We start from the raw sequence: 20953 nt of genomic DNA, 5'->3' as shown, positions 1-20953 counted from the left end.
TCAAGACAGTTCTTTATTCGCTACCACGTAAGATAGATAGCGATAATAGGATTATGTAAATTTCATTTTCCAGAATCTAGTTTTGGGATATAGCAAGGAGAATCATGAGAAGGGCGCCACCACGGATCGAAGTGGTCCAATAATACAACTATTCCTTTTTTACGATCTTCTTAATAGACATACAAATATTCGATTTGTCATTTCGCAATAATATATGAGACTTTTATTTGGAGAAAAATATTTTAGAAAGAAAAATGAGGAAGGAGGGCATTAACATTACCTATATTTTAATGTTCCTTATCCAATGTACTCGTACGTATACAAACAAATTAAAGACATGGAACGTAATAATGAAAAAAGCGGAAGGACTTGGTACACAAAATTAATACGATACGGCAAAGTGAAAACAATGCGAATGCCGCAGTACCAGCACTCTGTAATCTGCATATACATATAGATACACGTACAGACGTAAAAAGAAGTCACGAAGAAAGAGTATTTTTGATCGTTAACAAAGAACCACTCGAAAATTCAGGACCAGCTTGAAAACTGGCGCGGATCCATCGAGAGTAAAAGACCACTACGGTTTCTGTAACGCGTTGATCGTTTAAATTCTAATCATATCCGGTTGGTATATTCATCCCATGCAGTTTTGCTACATATAGACGACAATAGTTCTCGTTCATTTGCAATCGAAGAAGCGACTTTACCGCTTCGATCGATCGAGCGTACGGTCATACGTACGTACGTACATGCATACGATAATATGAATATATATCTTTAGTGAAATCGTATGCGGCAAGGGTGATAAGGGAGAAAAGTAACTAGCAAAAGGAAAACAATGAGGTTTTGGCGAGAGAAAAAGAGAGAGAGAGAGAGAGAGAGAGAGAGAGAGAGAGAGAGAGAGAGAGAGAGAGAGAGAGAGGGAGGGATCGTGCAGAGAGCTTTTCTTTTACGCTCGACAGCAACCTCCTTTCCGTCGGTAGGTGGATGAAAATGACGAGGAGGTGGTGATGGTGGTGGTGGTGGCATTGGCAGTAGTGGTGGACGATGTAGGGTGAAGTGTGGAGGTGGTAGAGATGGTAGGCAAACGGTTGTTGGAAGGGGTGCTTGTATAAGGGGTGGGGAAGGACTGAACGCATCCCTGCCAGAGCGACTACCTGCCCACCGAGCGAGCCTGTCTGCTACACGACGCTACTCTCCCCAGTATTCGGCCGATCGCTAGTACTCGCGCACGCAAATCCCTTCGTCGTGACGCGTGACGGTCTTTACTTTCATTTTCGTATAGAGATAACTTTATCCAGTTGTAACCAACAACGTATTACAGCGTGTAAATATATTACGTGTGTCTTTAGGATCATTGCAGACTACCTTTCTCTTTCTTCCTTTTCGCTTAAATTTCATTTAGTTAAGTTTCGCGCGATATGCGAGAGGAAGAAACCGCGTGTGACACTTCGTCGCGCCGCAGTGACCTTCCGAGAACCCTTCGAAGACTTCTCGAGAGCAGGACGCCCGCGTGAATTTCCTCTTTACTTTTCCACGATTCGTTCTCATCCTCTCTTAAGCTTTTTTCGTCACGAGCTACTGCCCACCGCAACTTCTGCGCGGCCTGCAATGTGTACAACGACTTTCGGGCTAGCTCAAGCCATACGCTCTTGACCCGTTCCACTCAACTCTCTCAAAAGCCTCCCCTACGATCATCTCGTTCTTTTTCTCCCTTTATTTCTTTCTTTTCCACACACTCTCTCTTCCTCTCTCTCTCTCTATCCTCCTTTTTTATACTTCTACATTTCACACCCTAAACGACCGACTTTCTAAAGTTTATATCGAGATCGACGAACTTGTGACACTTCTCTCTCTCTCTCTCTTTCTCTCTCTCTCTCTCTCTAATTATCTTTAATAGGAGAGCTTTTTAAATTTCGGCCAAGCAGAAGATAAACCTACTCGGACATCACCTGAATTTTTTACGAACAAGAGACAACACGGTGAAGATACTTTTTAGAGAAAGGGCGAGAACAACTTTCTTTCTTTCTTTACAAGTACTTTACCATCGCTCTCAAGAGAAATGACATCATCAAGGAGAGAAGAAAAGTTTCCGGATTTCTGACGAGTCGTCAATAGCCTGTATACAAAAGGAAAATTTTTATTTGCTTCTCTTCTCCCATCTACCTTGTCTCTTATATCGCAAAAATATAAGCGAGAGTAGGCGAATAATAGGACCACCCGCGACAATCGAAGTTCTCTCTCCTCCTCATCCTCCACCTCCTCCTCCTACTCTTCCCTATTTTTCTTTATGATTTAAGACTCCTTTCATCGCGACAAGCGGCCTGGTTTGATTTACGAGCAATCTAATCGATGAGAGCACCAAACGATCCTGTTGCGCTTTACATGCTATAAGAAAACGGAGTCAGTGGAACTCCTGAAAAAGATCATTGTAACATCAATCACGCAAGTTAGAACGGAACGTGAGATGAATCGGGCTGCTATCTCCCACGCTTCCTTCTTCTCTCGGCTTTTGGTAGAACGATTTGAGAGTGGAACTAAAACCCCTAGAAAAAGATAGTGCAAACTATTGAGGAACTGTCCTATCTTTTCCGTCTTAACAGAGTTCATACGAAGAAATGGCTGGAGCTAGTCAAAGTTGATTTGAAATATCAAAGAGTCAGTGTTGTCGAGCTTACACTTGATGGTGGTTTAGGGTAACCTGGCTTCCCTCGACCCTTGCCTTCGAACGACCAAAAGGACAAAGAGAATTACAGAGGAGAACGAGGTGTCTCGGCCGGGTCCGGCTACTTGAAGGTGATATGGCTACGAGTCCCGTAGAAAGGAGGAACGAGGTCGTTAGCTGTTACGCGAGAGACTAGGAAGGGTCGAGGGAAGTTGGCCGGGCAAAAACAAGCTTATACACCGCCGTCTCTTCTCGACGCGCGCTTCTCATTCTCCTAGCTCCCTTGTAACTTCGGTTTAAGTCTTTACTTCGTGTAATACATAAATATACCATGTGGTATGATGGTCGATCAAAAAAACTCGAGTTACATACTACACCCTCGATTCCCTTCGTTGGTTTGACAAGCGTAAAGAATGGATGAATCGGTATTTCAGGCCGATAATTGAAAAACCGAAGGTCTCCTAGCCTCCTCTCTAGAGTTTCCATAAGGAGTATTATATGAGCAATAACGGAAAGCACGAACTTATAGAAACGGTACTAACGAAGCTCGCTGACGAATTCTCTTTGCAAAGAGTTTTTTTTTTTTTTTTTTTCAAAAAAGATTCGAGAGAAGTGGAAGGACGAGATAAAAGATGAAAAAGTCCTGATCGAACGTTTCGCGCTCGAAGGTAGTTTGAACCCCATGCCATATGGTACGAGTCTTCGGCCCGAGGTCATCATCGATTAATTCGTTGGAAAAGGCAGAAACAAACGTTATCGCTAAAACGATTCGATCATCATGGAGATGGAAATTCGTTGCCCGTCACTGCCGCGTATGACATCCTGTGGCCGAGGGAACGAGCTCTCCGAGAACGTGCTATGCACGATCGATCGAGCGATTTTCGCGATCAGATAATATCGTTTGGCTGCTCCGTACAAAAGGGACAGATTTTCACGTATACAGAAAATTCAGGGACGATAGATTTTCTCTCAGGGGAATGTAGAATTGACATTTTATTTTATTGGGATATGGCAAACGGACTACGTTTTGAAATGGTCCTATATATCAAGAAACTTAATCGCTATCACGATCGCGGAATACCATAATCGTTCCGGTAGCTCGTCACTTGGACAAATAACGAAACGCCGGGAGAAATGATGAAAAGAGGATAAAGACGGAATAGTCGGCTTCTTAAAAAGTAGTCATCATCGAAGGTGAGAAGCGTAATGCACCAAATTTAGGTGAAGAGATGACGGTGATGCCGTCGACTTCCGATGTCGCTGACAAGGCAGTCTCAACAAACGATGGTAGTGGCGGCGTGGAGGTGGCACGTCTCGAAGCCGTCCTCGCTGCTCTGGTGGAAACAAAGGTGGAGGCGATGAAGGCATCATCGACGCTCGGCAGACGTTCAGGCAGTGCACCAACCAGTCCGCGTCGTCCGAGATTAACCTCGACCTCCACGGCCTCCTCGTCGCTGAACCATCATCATCAACACCATCACCAACATAGAAGGAAGAGTCATCATCACCATCATCACCATCATCCCCACCACCATCATCATCGCCGTAGACGACACGATTCAGCTCCTTGCGATTACATCGATGATTCAATGACTCATCATCAACACAAATCACATCATGGTGAGTCTTCTTTTTCCTACAAGAAGAATCCACATTTTCCTGTTTTAATCTCGTAATACGTATCTCGTAAGTACGTGCGAGGAAAGAGTTTGAAGAAACAAATGTTTGTAATACCGTACAGAAGAATCAAAACTACGTTCAAGGAATTTTCATTGGAAGAAAGATCAATACGATTAACCAGAAATAGCACGTAAGAAAGTTCGAGGACCCTTTACTACGTACTTTTTCAGCAAAAGTATCGAGTAACAGTATAAAAATAATCTGGGTATCAAGTCTTTAGTAAAAATAAGCAAAATAGAAACTTGTACGAGTCGATCGACAATCGAAGCGAGAGAGAGAGAGAGAGAGAGTTCTCATAACACTGCAATGTAACAAAGATAAAATAATATGGGTAGAAACGTGATATAGGATATATATGCATTCAATCGTTGTACTAATTTTCACCTCAAAAACTGGCGCATGAAACTCCCCCCTCTCTGTCTCTCTCTCTCTCTCTCTCTCTCTCTCTCTCTCTCTCTCGCTCTCTCGTTCTCTTTGATAAGCTACTACGCTAGGAGACACGTCAGTACCAAAGTTAATCAATTGCATGAAATTTACATGCGTATCCTATGCGGGAAGCCAGCTATGAAGTTGATATTCGATCGCGCAACCACTCCGTTAACTTATCCTACCCTCTAGTCACTCGATACTGCTCGTGAAATTCTGCGGATTTAACCATTGGAAGCGGAGTAAATATTTTTCATTTCTCCGTTTATTAGTAAACGATTTATTAATAAATCATCGTTTTTATAAAATTGTTCACTGTCGCGTTAATAGGCCCTACGTGTGTATTTTTTAAACGATCTAAAGAACATAAATGCTTCTTTCGTTATTCATCGGCAAAATGATAATTAACAAAAATTCATTAATGACGTTCACGCGATGGAATTCGGTGAATTAAAAATACCCACAGTAGTTTATGATATCGATGGCGTACTCCCTCTCCCTTTTAATTAACGTCTAATCGATTTTAATTAACGCTTAATCGATTGTGTTCAATATAAATGCGAACGAACGAGTATTAGTTAGGTTGTCCGTGTCCTTTCGATTTCGCGACGGTGTAAATCGATAGATAATTTGGGCCACCTGAATTTTCGAATAAATAAAATCGTGTCCCATCGTAAAAATGATATTTTCGATGAGAAATAAAAATGGAATTCGATCGCTTTTTGCTTTTAGGTAAAGGAAGACGAAGAGCTTCGGAGAGTCCACGAAGTCCACGGAAGAAACGCAGGCATTCGAAGAGCCCTCGTATTCTTCAAAGTGCCGATATTCAAGCCGGTCTCGAAGCGCGTCTCGAACTCCTTGACATGAACGGCGAACAAGATCTGGCATTGATAAATTTTGAAAGGACAAGAGAGGCTCTTAGCGACTCCTGCGAGTATCCGCGGCTGCACCGAAGTGCCTGCTACTTTTCCCAAAGCACAGCTCAATTGTAAGTCTACAACGCGTTCGCTCCTTCTTATTTTTCCCCGGACCGCTTTTGAAAAGGTCTGCTAATGTAGCTCCGGTATGTTCCATTCACGTTAAGTCAACGAACACGATGCGGATTCGCTATAACTCTTTGACACTTTTTTAATGACTCGCCGAGTTTGAAAAAAACAAACATACTCTCCTTTGCATTAGACATCTTCCTTTCTATAAGTCTACCTTAAGTATAAATCTCCGAGCATTTCGAAGAAACAAGGATGCCTTTTAAAAAGTGGGTCATGCATGGCTGGAAAAGTTCGTCGATGCTCATCTTCGCAGTCAGTTTCGAATGATGATGTTTCGGTCGGGAAGCTGAACGATCCTCCGAATAAAGGAGGAACCTTGTTCGACCGTGTAATGAAACTACGCCGCTCGGAAAGAGATAGCTAGCTTTGAAGGATGAGAGGTAGAAGAGGGTGCAAGAGGTACTTGGAGGGATGGATAGTCCGATGATGATCATGGCGAGGACATCATCGAGCTCGGCGCTTCTCTCTTCGACGCTTTTCATCCGTGAAACGTTCTCTAACTTTTCTCTATCGGTGGAAAGAGAGAGATAGCAACTAGCGACCTTTATACTCGTGACGTATGAGCTCAAACGCCCGAACGGCGCGCTATTCTTCGTTGTCCGGCTCAATTTTAAACCGAATCACTCGCCGTTCCTGTTAAAAGCGCTTTGATGTAGAACTCCGGCTCCTATCTATTTTTCTTTCATTCTTTCTTCTTTTTCTTTCTTTTTATAAAGCACCATCTGTAGCGCTGACGAACGAATGAAATGAAATTCTTTCTCGAAACTCGATAAAAAATTAATTGCACTCGAAAAGGCAATTTCCCATTTTCTAATCGATCGTTCTTTGATTAAATTTCAATTGTTTATAGGATTCGATTTCCTCGGTTATTGCCATCAATTTCTGTCGAATTATGTTATAAGAAATTGATGAAAGTGACAGTCTTTGTTAGAAAGAAAGGAAAGAAATTCTCAATTGAAGTGATATGGTTGCAGTATGTACAACGTAATGAAAAAGATCGATTAAATTATGCATGTATAGTACGAGGTTATCGTAGAAAATACTAGCTATCTGGGCTGTATTTCTTTGTCTGACTCTACGTCGACCCGTACCACTTGACGTAGTTTCTAAAGTAGCGATTCTTAACTCTGGCCATTGTCGACAAAGTCAAATCTGGGTCGGCTGAAAATGTTCATGAGAATTTCTATTTAGTATCATTAATTTTTCTTTCATTTTTCGATTTTTTTTCTTTTCTTTTCTTTTCTTTTCTTTTTTTTTTTTTTTTTTTTTATTCTCGTTTCCGGAATATCCAACGAATCATGAATCAATTATGTAAGCAAAGTATAATGTTAACTATAATTTATGTAAGCTCTATATAGATTCTTTTTCTAGTATCGTTTTACAAAAAGATCGTTATCCCTTCGCTAGTCGTAAAATCATGACATGGTAACATCGCATAATGCATCATTTGTCGTAGGAAACGACCGCATTGCGCTTGATAACGGACGTCATCGCCTTTCACGAAGAATATTGTAGTTTTTAAAGCGTATCATGACCTTTACGTGTCTTGTTTTACTAGAATCGTCCTATGCAGAACGTCGAACGATTATTATGTACGACTTGCTGCTGCTCTTTGTCATTTGTAATGGCATATAAAGGATTGCGAGAGTAGTGCTACAATGTGAATTTTGCAAATTGAAATGTCACTTCTTGTTAGAATGACATAAATACGTGAGGATTGTTACGTTACAGATGAATATTCCAGAAATAGATCGAACAAAGTCCAAGATCAGATGCTAGAAAATCTCATCCACGAGCTAAATATAAGCTAACGTTCTAACAATAGATCATTCGATTCCTCCTTCTCGTCTACTGAAACGACAGGAGTAAACATTAACCTGTCGAACAATGCAGACACATTCTGATCGATGGAGGTACTCGTACATCATTCGTCTTTCCCTTAGTCTTCACAATAATGCCAGTGAAGACCATGAAAATGGCTTATCATTTTTCATTCGTGAGAAGATCTAAGAACGAGGGCAAGCTTTAATTAAGAGGGTGTAAAAGGGTCTGGGGCTTCTCATTCAAAGGATGGGAGGGCAAGGATATAGAACTAAGTAAAGAGACGCTGTAAGAGTGTTATAAGAGAACTATGATTCGCCTCTGGCTTAACTCGTTCCTTCCGATACGAGCGTATTTTTAAGTAACGCCTGTTCGCAGGAAGATTCACTACGACGAGGACGAGGACTACTTGGCTTTGAACATAGCCGACGAGTTGGAAGAGGAAGAAACTCTGAGCGGTCCTGAAAAGATCGAGGAGCCCAGAGAGACTTATCACAGGCCACGAAAAAAGCGGAAACGAAAGCGACGGCGAATCGAGTCCGTTGGACCCGAGGAAGAAATTGTTGATCCGGAGGAACTACCACCTCGTGCGAGGTGGACGATAGTTGCCACGGCTTGCCTACTTTTGGCTATGTCCTTGCTTCTGGTCGGTGTCACCCTCAGAATGGCACCGATCATCGACGACATGGGTAAGCTTACCGATAACGAGATCATAAATACTCTTACTTTTCTTCAAATTTTTAACATGCGAAAGCTCTACGAACTACTCATTTAGTCAAATTCAAAATTCATCAAAAATTTCCTTGCCATTTTGTATAATATACATAATTGATTGAAAATTAATTGTGGCTCACGAATAACGAATGTTTCATCAAGAAGTTTCCGACAGACCAAAACTTTCCCTATATAACTTACCACGCTTGCACTTCTAACTTTACTCGAACGACCAAACTGTTGGACGCTTCATTTCTGAAATATCGAAATCCTATATCAGAAAAATCCAACAATTTTTTTGGATTGTAAACTTGAAAAAAAAAGCTCCACGGTAAAAATATATTTGAGAGCTTAGTCATCGATCCTCCTCTTACGAAAGAAAGCTCACGGATTGGGAACATGAACAAGGAATTCATTTAAAAAGCATCAGAATGATTGCTCCAACTTCATAAAACGTTTAAACCGTCCCGGAGGAAAACACCGGCCGAGATGAAACTGCAACGTCAATCTTCCAATACCAGTTGTCCTTGAGGTTCTCGCGATTCGTCGATAGAGGAGACGACTCGTTCGCTTTTATTCAGTCTGAACGAGGTAGCGACACCATCTACCGTCCAATGGATTAGATGTATTACTACTGAATCAAGAAGAAAAATCATTTCCTTCGTGATCTTCAGATAAGTCACACGTGAGAGTCTAATAAGTTGAACGAATTGAAGGAGTCAAGGAAACAATAGCTCTCTCTCTCTCTCTCTCTCTCTCTCTCTCTCTCTCTCTCTAAGTACTTTTCTAGTGGTTTTGAGAGTCGACATTTTTTGTTGAAACGTCGCGTTCCAGAAAAGGACCAGATAAAGGACAAAAAGGAAAGACTTTGTTGGCCAATTAACAGGCTTCCGCTGCAGTACGATAAAGTTCTTTCTTTAAACGAAGAGACGAAAAGAAAAAGAGAACAAAAATTTGGTGCGAAAGTAGTACCTACCATTTCGGTGGTTTTACATTGTGATCTCAGTATGTGCACATACACATCGCAGGTACAAACGGCATACATGCAGCGTGTACGAGGTTGAGAGCGCTCCACGCCTCTAAATTAAAGGCGCACGTCTGCGAATCCTCCAGTCGGCCGTCGGATTTCCGTGGTAGAACCGCTTCGAGGTCGGCACTCCTGTGCTTTCCTCACTTCGAGAAGCTTTTTCAAACCAACCACTTGCTTTCCTCGTCTCTACGTTTTCCACCTCCTTGTCTCTCTCCCACCCTCCCTCCTTCCCTCTCTCTCCCTCTCCCTCCCCCCCCTCTCTCTCTTTCTCTTGTGCGAAAAGTGTCTACGAAGTGTGTCGAGTTCGATATCCCTCGTGTCATCACGTCGAAACTCTTCGTCGTTTAAAGCAAAAGAATTTCTGTGAATTTCCTCGACACAATTTCTATTCTATCCTTTAGTACGTTCACTTTAAAGTGCGTGTTATTGTTTTATCAAGTCTTTTTTCTCCAACGAGAATTATCATCTTTCAATAGAAACAATTCGACCCGACGAATAAAACGTGTAGCTTTTCTTGTGAGTGTGCATTCATTTTGTAATACCAACTTGAAAATGTAAAGTCGACTCGGATAAAGTATTACCTTGACTTAGCCCGTCGAACATTTTTCAACGTTTGGAATATGAAAGGACGATCGTTTTTTCACAAAGATAAAATATTAATAACGTGGGAGGGAATAATGCATTTTCTAGCAGCAGCTCGATGATCGCGTTGCCTGAGAAAAAGTGCATATGAAATATTACGCGAGGGAAATAAATGCAGTTGCAATGAGTGCAGGATAGAGGAGCATGAATTTTACGTAAAAAAATATTAATGGGAGGATCAGTGTGCTTTTTAGCTTTTTTCCTGTCACAACGTAAAAATAATTTATTTGCTCTGTAAAACGTAGTTCTCGACGTACGAACTTTCCTTTGCTCTCGTTAAAACGATGTGCTCCGTGATTGTATTTAATTATTCGTTAAGTTTATTGCACATTCAAAAACGACTTACAGTTTTTTGTTCAATACTTTAATCACATTAATATTTCGAGTCTACGTTCACCATTGTAGCACATTGTCCCTATTGATTTTCATTCCCCTAAACTAGGATCATTAATCTTTAGAGGCTTTTCAACTAGGTCATTATAGTTCATATGTCTTATGCTGTAACAGGTGTTCTCCATGGAATTACATAAACTTTTATAGATATTATTTGTTATTCAAAACTAATCAATAAATCTCGAAAGTTATATATCAGTGTCAATATTGTCAAGTTTGAGAAAACGAATTATTTTTTTTCTCTCTTTTTTTTTTTCTTTCTTTTTTTTTCTTTCTTTTTTTTCTTTCTTTTTTCTTTAGAGACAATTTGAAAAGATAACATAGCCTGCCGAGGATTTTATTTACGCAGACGAATCGAGTCATAATAAATATTATCGAAACTTTTTGCAGTTCGTCTACTACGTTTCCGTAATATCTCTAATTATAGGAACTCTCGATATCCGAGAGGCAAAAATAGGAATAAGTTGTTGAGTAAGGCAGGTCAGGATCGTTAACTTTTTTTTTACGAGTTAAAAGAACCTATCAAATAACGATGATAAAAGTAAACGAGAAGCTTCGATATATTCAAGGTAACTCTTGAAGATTCATCTCCGGTGTAAAACTCATCGTTATTATCCGGAATTCACGATCGTTGATTATACGCAAACGAATGATCTTTTTTATTGTTCTTGCTAACAACAAATGATTACACATTCTACATTTGTTAAAAGAACAAAGATACGATCCTTTGTCCGAAAACTTTTATCGACTAGGTTCATTATATTTTCCCTCGGCATAACTGTCCGTCGATCTTTCGATCTTCGCATATCTTCATTTCTAAATATAATCAAGAATTTTAAAGGCACTGCGAAATTTTTATTCCTTGCCTTTGTGCGGACGATGTACCTACATAAGACAATCGATGGAAATGAGAGACAGTTTTATAGCTTGACTCGGCTGAACTGCGTCATAGTCCGTAAATTTTTCAACTTTTCGTTTACTCTCGGAAACTTCGATTATAAAGCGTTTAACTTCCGAGAAACTTCTTCGTTGTCAGCGGGCCAGCGTCGCCAGTGAACTCGTATTTAACACGGATAAGACAGAGAACTCGTTTGGTGAAAACGTTTGATTATAACGTCTCGCCTCTATTCTCCATTCCTCTGCTAACAATGATTATAAGCTTTTATAAGAATCGGGTCAAGTATGGACGGAGGCAGATCTGATTTCCTTCGACGCTTTTCAATTTCGACGTAGACCATTAAAAAGGCGAATATAGATCGGTCTCTGATATTTAGCCGGATTCACGATGGCATTCTCTACTTTTTAAACATCTACCTTGTAACCATTGTAAATCCATTGAGAGTTCGTTTCTCCTTGTGAATTTTTGCAAAAAATTACAAAAAATGAGAATAATAATAGGATATTCGTTATCAAATTTAATCAATGGTTTCGTGACATCTGCATAATATGGATATGTTCGGGAATTATTTTTTACTATATTAAGAAACAAGAAAATTAGTGTATTGTATAAATAACTGGTTCTAATTCTGGTACTAATTTCGTAAAGGTAAATTTATTCAACTAATGAACAAAAAGATGTATTTGAAATTCCATGACATTTCCGTTTTGAAAATTAGCTTGTCTCATTGCTCGTTTCGTTTGACTATAAATTCGAAGAAAATTGTCTCTTGTTCTCGTTAAAAATGTAAACGTAGAAATACGTGGTTCATCTTTTCTAAGATCTTTCTTCCGTTGAATCTTTTACCGGAGGTCAAGGAAAATTTAACGTTTTAATTAATCTCTTTTCCTATCAAATTTTCGATACTTTTTATCATTTACGTTCGTCGGGTCATGTAGACTCCACATTTATATTCTTAGAATGAGACAAATTTGAAGGCACTAAATCATCGGAAGATCGAAGTAAATTCGATCTTCTCCTATACGATCTTGTTAACGATGTAAGAGTCATTTCGCTTGTTTAATTCATCTTTCATCTGGTTTCCTCTCATCGAGTGAACTTAAAAATCGAATGAAAAATAAAAGGACGCGTTATCGTCAATCCATTACTGATTCCACAGAGACGGCGATTTATTTCTCGGAAATGTGAAATTGTGTTTACGCTGAGAGAAATCTAATTATAGGTCAGAAGTTCGAATTAAGATAGAATTTTCTTTCTCTCTCGTTTTCTCCCTCGTCGAAAGAGAAGTCTGAAGAAGACAGTTTTATGTGTACGTTTATTAAAAGAACAACCTGTTTATATCTTTCCAAAGCGAGCAGAAAATAGAACACCCGTGTCGATCATATTGGGATCTTCCAATCTTCTCTTTACTCGGGAAAGGATCATAAAAAGTATTTTCCTTTATGTCACATCGTATCAAATTCAAAATGCAATATTTCGATCAAGTTTGCCTCGATTTCTTTCGCGTATCATCACGTTTGAACTTGCCCCTAGCAGTTTTCCCACGGCCAAATACCAGATGACATTCGTCTTAGGTCGTTCAAAAGTTTTCATCGTTTCGAAGCGTTAAAGTCGAAGAGTAATAATTTTCGATGGAACATCGACGAATCCTTTCTCTCCGTTTCGATTTCCTAAAGGAAAAGCAGATTTCCAATGGCAGAAGTCGGAGGTCGTCATATTCGATCCAAGTCGGCCAGCTGATGTGAATGCAATTGGAAAATCGGCTGTGGTTCACTATAATATGGATCGATGCACTTCCGTCTGCATTTCATGCGGTCATATCACCTGTTACGCCTGTCATTCGCTTTTCCCCATTTCCCGAACACCGTAGTCATTATTATGCGAATGTCCTTATACCGTTGAGAGCTGGTATATGCTAATATTGGTAACAAGTACACGAGTACTATCGATTATCGATATCTAACGTCTCTTCGTAGACGAGATCAGCATGAGTGCACGCTAACCACTTTGAAATTTCGGCTAGCCCGTAATTTATCTTTTGATATCTATTAAAGCGAATAAAGCACATTTCCTTTTCTCGAAACTTGATTAAAGGTATAGCTTTGAAAAAAATTCCTTCGCGAAGAATAGATAAGCGAATCTTCATCTTTCTTTCACGACGAAAACCTAGAGAATTCGTACGAGTAACAAACGAGTTAACGCCGAAAGTCATAAATTATGACTAAGTTATTTGAATAACGTATTTCCACTTTAGTCTTTATGGTAATTTTTTCCGTGACAGAATTTTGCATTTTTCCCGGAGAACGAGCTGGAAATTCTCCCATGAGCTTCCATGAGTGCACCACAGAAAAATTTGCAGCCAGTTACCTACGTCAAACCGATTTAACTCTGATCGAATTAGCATCCACCTCTTTCTCTCTACATCTCCTCCTTTTTTTTTCTTCTTCTTCTTCTACTTCCTACACAAATAGAGGAAATCGCTTGAACCAACTATATCCTGGAAAACCGTGTTGCCTTTAACTAATGTACATTCATTAAATCTCGAACTTGGTAATAAAAGATGTTTTTACGAGGACTAATTTAACAATATATACTCTATAGCTTCTGTTTCATCTCACGAATTTTAAAATTACACCGAATTACCGTCTCTAATATAATTTGCTGATATCTCGTCTTATGCCGAAAACACCAATATCCATCCATAGAATCAATTAAATTCGACTTCCTCAGCGGACTGCCAATTTCCCAGATCGAACGTGCACACATCGAACATGCTAGCCAATAAAGCAAATCGTACGACTTGTGCCAAGGAAATTGAATTTCCGAAATTATACCTCCGTTCACGATATCATCGTCTACGCTCACCTGTTGTACTCTTAACAGGACAATCAGATTTTCATCGTGAAAGATCGATAACTAATTCGATCGATTATTCCACCTTCTTTCTTGAATTCCTCGAATCGTACTATAAATCCATCCTGTACGATCTTAAATCGATTAATCGGATTACTTTCAAAATGTTTTTCCGCTCAACAATCATTTCTTTGAATGTTAATTACTATTCACTTTCTCGCAAGTATAAAATTCATTGATAATATCCGCGAAAAAATTAGATTTTAAGAGAGCTCTCACATAGCATCCTCAGCTCTCTTCCTAAATTTTTGCGGTTATCGAAGTAATTTCGCTCGTATCTATCGGCTCGAGTTCTCGCAAACATTCGGCGAAGTAAGTATATTTATCGACGTGCACGTAGAATGTGAGCGCGCGCACATTATGCTGTTCGTGCATTATATACCGGCCCACGAGGGCAGACACGCGCGCGCATACACACACACACACACACAAGCACACACACATACGTGAAAACGCGGTCGAGGCGAGGAAAAAGAGACATGGAAAGCGGATCGGTGGCCTACTAGATCCTAGTCGCTAAAAATACACGTCGCAATATACTCAAGGGTGACGTCTACCACCTAGACTTGACGTTTCAGCTCTTCTTACTGTATACTTTCGTTTCTTCTTCCTCATTCTACCATTTGGAAAAGCGCAATCCTTTTCCAGCTGACGCTGCTCAATGGCAGCCTTGTTATTCGGAAGTGCTTCATTCTTGCTTCCGCTTTTCGCCATTATCAACTCTTTGCGTTACCATTACTGATTCGCTCTTGCGCTCTCTCTCTCTCTCTCTCTCTCAGGCTGTTTGCATAGGAAGTTTGTTGCTACAAGATATCTGGAACGTCACAACGGAGCATGAATAACAAATCGTCGAGTTCGTTAAATACAAGCATAATGCTCGCATAATCGATCTTGTTATCGATCAACCAAGAAAGTTTCCCGTTCCGAGGTATCCTTGAAAATTCACGAACAGCAATGATTTAATTTTAGTAATCATCTCTGTTTTACTTCTTGGAGTTTAAGGAAAGCAGCAAGTGTAAATATTTCAGGCTTAAAGATCGAATTAATGATCGCAGGCTGGTCTTGATCATAAAAGCGTAAAATGCGACGCAAACAGGTGCTACGATTAAATTTGTTGAAAAAAGAATTCTAGTTAAATATCATAATTTGTGTTATTAATATCGTGTGAATTTGAGGAATGAATTCTATAGAGCATCTTCTGAAAGGGAATCCTCGTAAAACTTCTAATTACCAACGGACGAACCTAACGAGCGAGGGTATTAATGAAAATATTCTTTCGAGCATTGAACTCAAGGATATTCCTTGCAGATTCCACTAGAAAAACGTTCAAGGAATACGTGAAATAAATCTTTCAAAGTCCCATGGGAAAAACGATCGAACTGAACACCAAGTGTTCCCTGCAAACTAGCTTAGTCCGAATAACCTACATAAAGTCGTCGGGTCGATCGGCTTTAATCACCCTTTACAACGAGGCAAAAATAACTTTTTAAACATTTATTATGTGCTTTTCTTTTTTTTTCCCACGATCCTAAAGGAATTTCAGAAGTTTGCAACATTTTCGAGATGGCAAAGCGTTAAGCTTGACGTAGCAAAAATAATCTCGTTAGAAATTTCTTGGAAAGTGAACAAGTGAACGTATCAATGATCTTACTTTGTTGACGCGTGATTCATCTTTAGAAAATAAATTTCTATAGCGCGAATGATAAATTGAGAGACGCGCCAGACAGTGCTGTGAAAGTTTACTCGTGAATTTTTGCTAAGGTAAGAATGATGCTGAAAATGATAGTGACAAACAACTAAAACTATGAAGTCTAATGCAAGAGAAAGTCGCATACGACGCCCTTCCGGTACCTTTTCCGAAAGAGTAATATTTTACGTGGACGATTTAACGACGGAGAACTGTCAAAGCTCAACACCAGAGCTCTATCATCGTCCGGAAAGCTCATACAGTCCTTATCGATCGAGTTCCGATTGCCTTCGGCTGGACGATCGTTCGGCCTTGTATCCACCGGCTCCAGACAATATCTGTTTAGAACTGGACGATCGTTTCACACTTTCCCTACCAATAAAAGGCGAGAAACCTCGTCGAAACTCCACTTGTTCCGGCACTAATAGACGTTTGTCGCACAATTCAGAAGTGGAAACTCGTTCGAGTCGACGTTCCAGCGTTCAGTCTGGTCATTCTAGGATCAACAGCTCTGGTAGGCCGACTCCTTTAGGTAGGATAATATTTTTTCAACGACAGAAAATAATTCTTGAAATTCCCTACGAACAAATGATTCTTCAGGAGATGGAAGAAGAGCAAGCGTGTCGAAGAAGAACAGACCACGCAGAAGTGGGACAACACGACGAAAGGACTCGGTTCGTCCTGCCAGAACAGAAGTCAAGGACGCAAGAAAAGTCTTGGAAAATGAACAAGATAACGAACAGACAAGACGCCATCGTAGAGTAGCCATGATCGTTCTGGGAACGTTCTTGTTTCTTTTGGCTGCCTCGGTTCTCGTAGTCGTCGTCACTTTGACTCATAGTTCCTTTCACAGCCCTCCTACAGGCTCCAAGGAGTTAATCAAACATCGTGCACAACGTAAATCATTGGACTAACTTAGATAAAGCGTTAGATCATAAGTCTTGAGATTCATTTTCGAAGAGCTTTCGCGTTTAACATCTTTTTTCTTTTTTTTATTTGTTCTATATTTATATCTTAACAAAAATGACACGAGTCCTTTAAAAGCAAAAAGATGATAACGAAATCCTTTACTTACAATCCCATTGGCGGTTAAGAACATTTTTATTGTTCCAGTTCGCAAAGAGAACGAAGAGTTGCTAAACTCCCTGAACAGGGACTTTGTGCCAGCTAACGCAACGGCATCTCCCTAAGGACTACGATTTCAAAGACGAAGGATGTATCCTGTTAGCTTTCGAAGGTTTTCAACCAACACGATGCTTCGTCGAGAAATTCGACAAAGATTTTACAGTGAAGATACGTTCATAATACGTATGGTGGTATATTTTAAACGGCCGTAGGCCTTCCTCATTTCGAGTAACGACCAATGAACGTTTTCTCACATCTTTCTTCTGATCTCTCTACTTTTCAATTTCTCTACTTTTGTCATACCTGCTTCAAAGAGAAATCCCACGCAAAGTTTAATTATTGAGATCGGTGGTAATGCCAGGTAATATCGATCGATTCCATAGATAGTCAGCAAGTTTACTAATTAGGTTTACTTAATTAGTCCCGACATCGAGATATTGTTTTCAAAGTACTGTTCGAGTTTCAGCAGTAAGTAACACGTTATCGATAGTTAATAGTGCAATCAGCGGGAAAGGAGGAAACTTTGAATTGGTCGATTTCGCGAAGTCGAAGAAGGAATCAGCAACGGATATATATATGCATACATATATATATATATATATATATATATATATGTGTGTGTGTGTGTGTATGTGTATATATTTCAAGTTGTCACTAATATTTATCGACGATGTTAAATGTCGTTCCTGTGAGAACGCACAGGAATCATTGGCAGTGACTACTGCTTGTTGTGATCTACAAATTTTGGATCGTTATTGTTGTTGGTACAGCGAATGTTGAAAGGGTCCTTGCACTTTCTAAATTTTCTCGGCGAATTCCACCTCGTGGATTGTTTTATAAACATTATTTCAGAAAGAATTCGCAAAGACACGACTCGACAATCGTTCGCATACCGAATGCCGACAACGAAAGAAGTAGTTAAACTCTAGTCACGAGGATCGCTATTGAGAGTCATTCGGAATAAGAAGGATCGAGAGCAGAAATATTTCGAATAAGAATTTTTCAGATAAATTAATCGACGTGAAAAAAAGATTCGAATCTCGATTCTTCTATACTTGGATGCATTCTTGGTTAGATTTTATCGATCGATCAATAGCTTCACGTACGATGTATAGAGAGCCATGTAAATAAAATGTTCATTATTGTCTGTCGTGATCGTAAGAATTAAAAAGAATAAGAAGAAAAAACTAGCGACGAGGATAAAAAGCCAAAATTATTGTTGTCAATTGTTTGTATAATATAAAATTATTATTGTCTTGTAGAGCATATACGATCACGTATATTGAGATTTAGCCTGTATAACTTTAGCAATTAAGAAAGGATCGCAAGCGATCGATTTACAGCTCCTTTTTTTAGTGATTCGATTCTTCGCCGGACCGACGGATCGATCGATCTCAAACTCAAAATTGAATTGGTTTTTATGACAACGGATATATACCAAAGCAAAGACACTCGCAATTATTAATCGACATTGCTTCGTTACAAACTCAGGAAGATCTTTAACGACATGTTAATCGATCATTCGTCTCTGAAATAAAACAAAAAATATATCTCATTAGAAGAAAAGAAAAACATTCTTCACAGGTGGCAGGTATTTTGTTAAATCGTAACGTCTTGACAACTTACTCGAATCTTTACAAAATTAATCTTTGCCTCGTGTCCAAAATTATTCGCATCAAGTGCTCTCTAAATCGGAAGATTAACTTCTGAATACCACTATTTTACACTATACTCGATTGAACGATAGATGGATGAATGGGGACCGGATCAGGCATGTTAATTAATTGGCCAAGATAATTAGTAGTGCAGACTGCACACGTTCAAAGGAAGATTATGATGATCTACGAGCGACGTTCGTCAAGCGCGTATATTTTGCATTTGTGTTTTATTTTTTTGGCCAACTATTAATAATATACTGTTGGACGTTGTAACGTCTGATTTAACGAGAGAAGAAAAAGAGAGAAAGTTACACACATTTTCTTTCTTTTTGTTTTTCTTTTCAATTATCTTCAAGAAATCCTAGAAAATCTTCTAGAAAGCTTTCGTTTTCTCTCTTTCCTTTCTGACATATGCACGCTATATAAAAGATAGCAAACAATGTATCCTTTAACTTCGTAACTATAGTTAGTCTCATAAATCGATTGGCCTAACGTGAAAAGAGAATAACTTTTATCAAGGAAAAAATAAGGAAAAGAAATGAAGTAAACACGAGATATACACCGTACAATCGTAACTTTATACGAATTCTAAATTAAGATCTTTAACTTTCATTGGGTGTGTTCACCGTAGTGACGTAGACTGCCGTCACTCTCGATTTTAACGTTCTCTGTTAAACGTTACAAACGTGTAAGGAAGGAATCGAAGAGTGAAAGAAACAAAAAGGAAAAAAAAAGAGGCAAGAGAACCTCGTACGCGCTACTTGAGAATAGCTACTTGAGTATTTAAAGACATAAATCGGCTTCATATAATTATAATTATAGTAATAATAATAGTAATAATTATTATTAAAATAACGTTAATGATAATGAGATAGTAATGATAATAGCGATAATAATATTAACACAATACTAAAAAGAAGAACAAATAACAATAACAATAATATTAATGATAACGATAAATGCTTTTACGTGCAACTTCGGCAAGCGATTTAATGAGCACACTTTTTAAGGGAAATTTCGTGAGTGCACTCTGGCCTCTATGTCCGATAAGTCATCTTCGATTAGGAAGAGAAATGAAGTCGAGGATAGTAAAGTCTTACGTTATAATCTATTGTAGTGAGAGAATTCCTTTCACTGAGATATTTATAATAGTACTATAGAATAAATGAAACACTGAAGCGTCCGATGAGAAATAAAATGCAAAGAGTGTATGTGATAAGTATGTGCGATAAGTAAAAAGCAAAATGTTTTTTCTTGACAATCACACTCCAGAATGAATGAGCGTCTGTTTGTGTATGCGTGTATATGTATGTTCATAGGGACTTTTTGTGGAAATGTTTTTAAGGGACATCCAAAGGAAAAAGGTAACTTAAAACATAATTGCCTGTCTTTACTACGTCTCTTTATATAAACTTGAGAACAAATTATAATAGCCAAATTCCGAGCTTCCTTCACTTTCGTCTTCCCATATCGAAAGGAATTAGAATTCTATGCTTACTTGTATTAAAAAATAATCGATACGTTTTAGATCGCGTCGAACGAGTAAAGAGAAATATTTTGCAAAGTTATTCTACTATTTAAAAGGCATTAACTCTTTTCAACTCTTCTCTACTTCGACAAATCTTAGGAAGAATTCGTTATTTATTTCTTTTTTCGCAATTAGAAACATATATTTTGTAGAAATTTCATCGGCGATGAACGAATGTTTTAATAAGATGAAAGAAATGCTTTTCCAGGGAGGTGCGTATCCAGTCGTGAACGAAAGAAGAAATAAGATCGTAAGAGAGAAAGAGAGAGAGAGAGAGAGAGAGAGAGAGAAAATTAGAAACAAGGTCGCTCAAGTGAGAACAAGTTCCAGAGGCATAACAAAAAAAGAAAAAAATACACGAAGAATTTTAATAATAATTTCGAATAAAACAGTGGTGTGTATAATAAATGACGTTACGAGATGTTAATGAGTGAAATATTAAAATTTATGTTTCTATATTGTAATAACATTTATGTATAACGGTTATTATAATGCAAGAATATAAATATTAATTGTCCAGTTGATGAATGCTTCCACTTTCGTTCCTGTCAAAATCACGATAGGATGGAGTAAGAAGATGAGGAAAGAATTCTACCAATTTTTTAGGTAAATATTAAACTTTATTGTTAACGTTAAATTGCGAGCTTCTACATTGTAGAAATCTGTACGAAATAAATTTTCGCTAGTCTTACACCCTGCCTAAAAGGGACTTGTAGAGAGT

General features: G+C 38.8%; 1 protein-coding gene across 3 annotated transcripts; it reads left to right on the top strand.

The window, feature by feature from the left end:
- Positions 1-1126: 1126 nt before the first annotated feature.
- LOC118444267 (uncharacterized) lies at positions 1127-20933 on the top strand. 3 transcript variants are annotated; one of them, XM_085660829.1, is made up of 5 exons: positions 1127-1330; positions 3270-4288; positions 5507-5762; positions 8023-8333; positions 17035-20933. In XM_085660829.1, exons 2-5 carry the CDS (start codon positions 3898-3900, stop codon positions 17109-17111), a joined length of 1035 nt encoding a protein of 344 aa, XP_085516955.1. In that variant the 5' UTR covers positions 1127-1330; positions 3270-3897; the 3' UTR covers positions 17112-20933. The 3 variants fall into 3 exon arrangements, with proteins under 3 accessions (XP_085516955.1, XP_085516954.1, XP_085516952.1); XM_085660828.1 differs by having other exon boundaries at positions 3103-4288; XM_085660826.1 differs by having other exon boundaries at positions 1127-3202.
- Positions 20934-20953: the final 20 nt, after the last annotated feature.

This window comes from Vespa mandarinia, chromosome 13, assembly GCF_050613455.1.
Source record: "Vespa mandarinia isolate Hongniang chromosome 13, ASM5061345v1, whole genome shotgun sequence".
NCBI classification, from domain to species: Eukaryota; Metazoa; Arthropoda; class Insecta; order Hymenoptera; family Vespidae; genus Vespa; species Vespa mandarinia.
Note: the sequence above shows the minus strand (reverse complement) of the source record. Positions and strands in the feature narration are given on the sequence as shown.

What these genes read in the sequence shown, in the direction of transcription:
- LOC118444267 (XM_085660829.1), top strand. Translation starts at nt 3,898, where the DNA reads ATGACGGTGATGCCGTCGACTTCCGATGTCGCTGACAAGGCAGTCTCA. An exon ending in TCCCAAAGCACAGCTCAATT is followed by an intron (nt 5,763 to 8,022) that starts GTAAGTCTACAA and finishes GCCTGTTCGCAG; the next exon opens with GAAGATTCACTACGACGAGG. An exon ending in ACCGATCATCGACGACATGG is followed by an intron (nt 8,334 to 17,034) that starts GTAAGCTTACCG and finishes TTATTGTTCCAG; the next exon opens with TTCGCAAAGAGAACGAAGAG.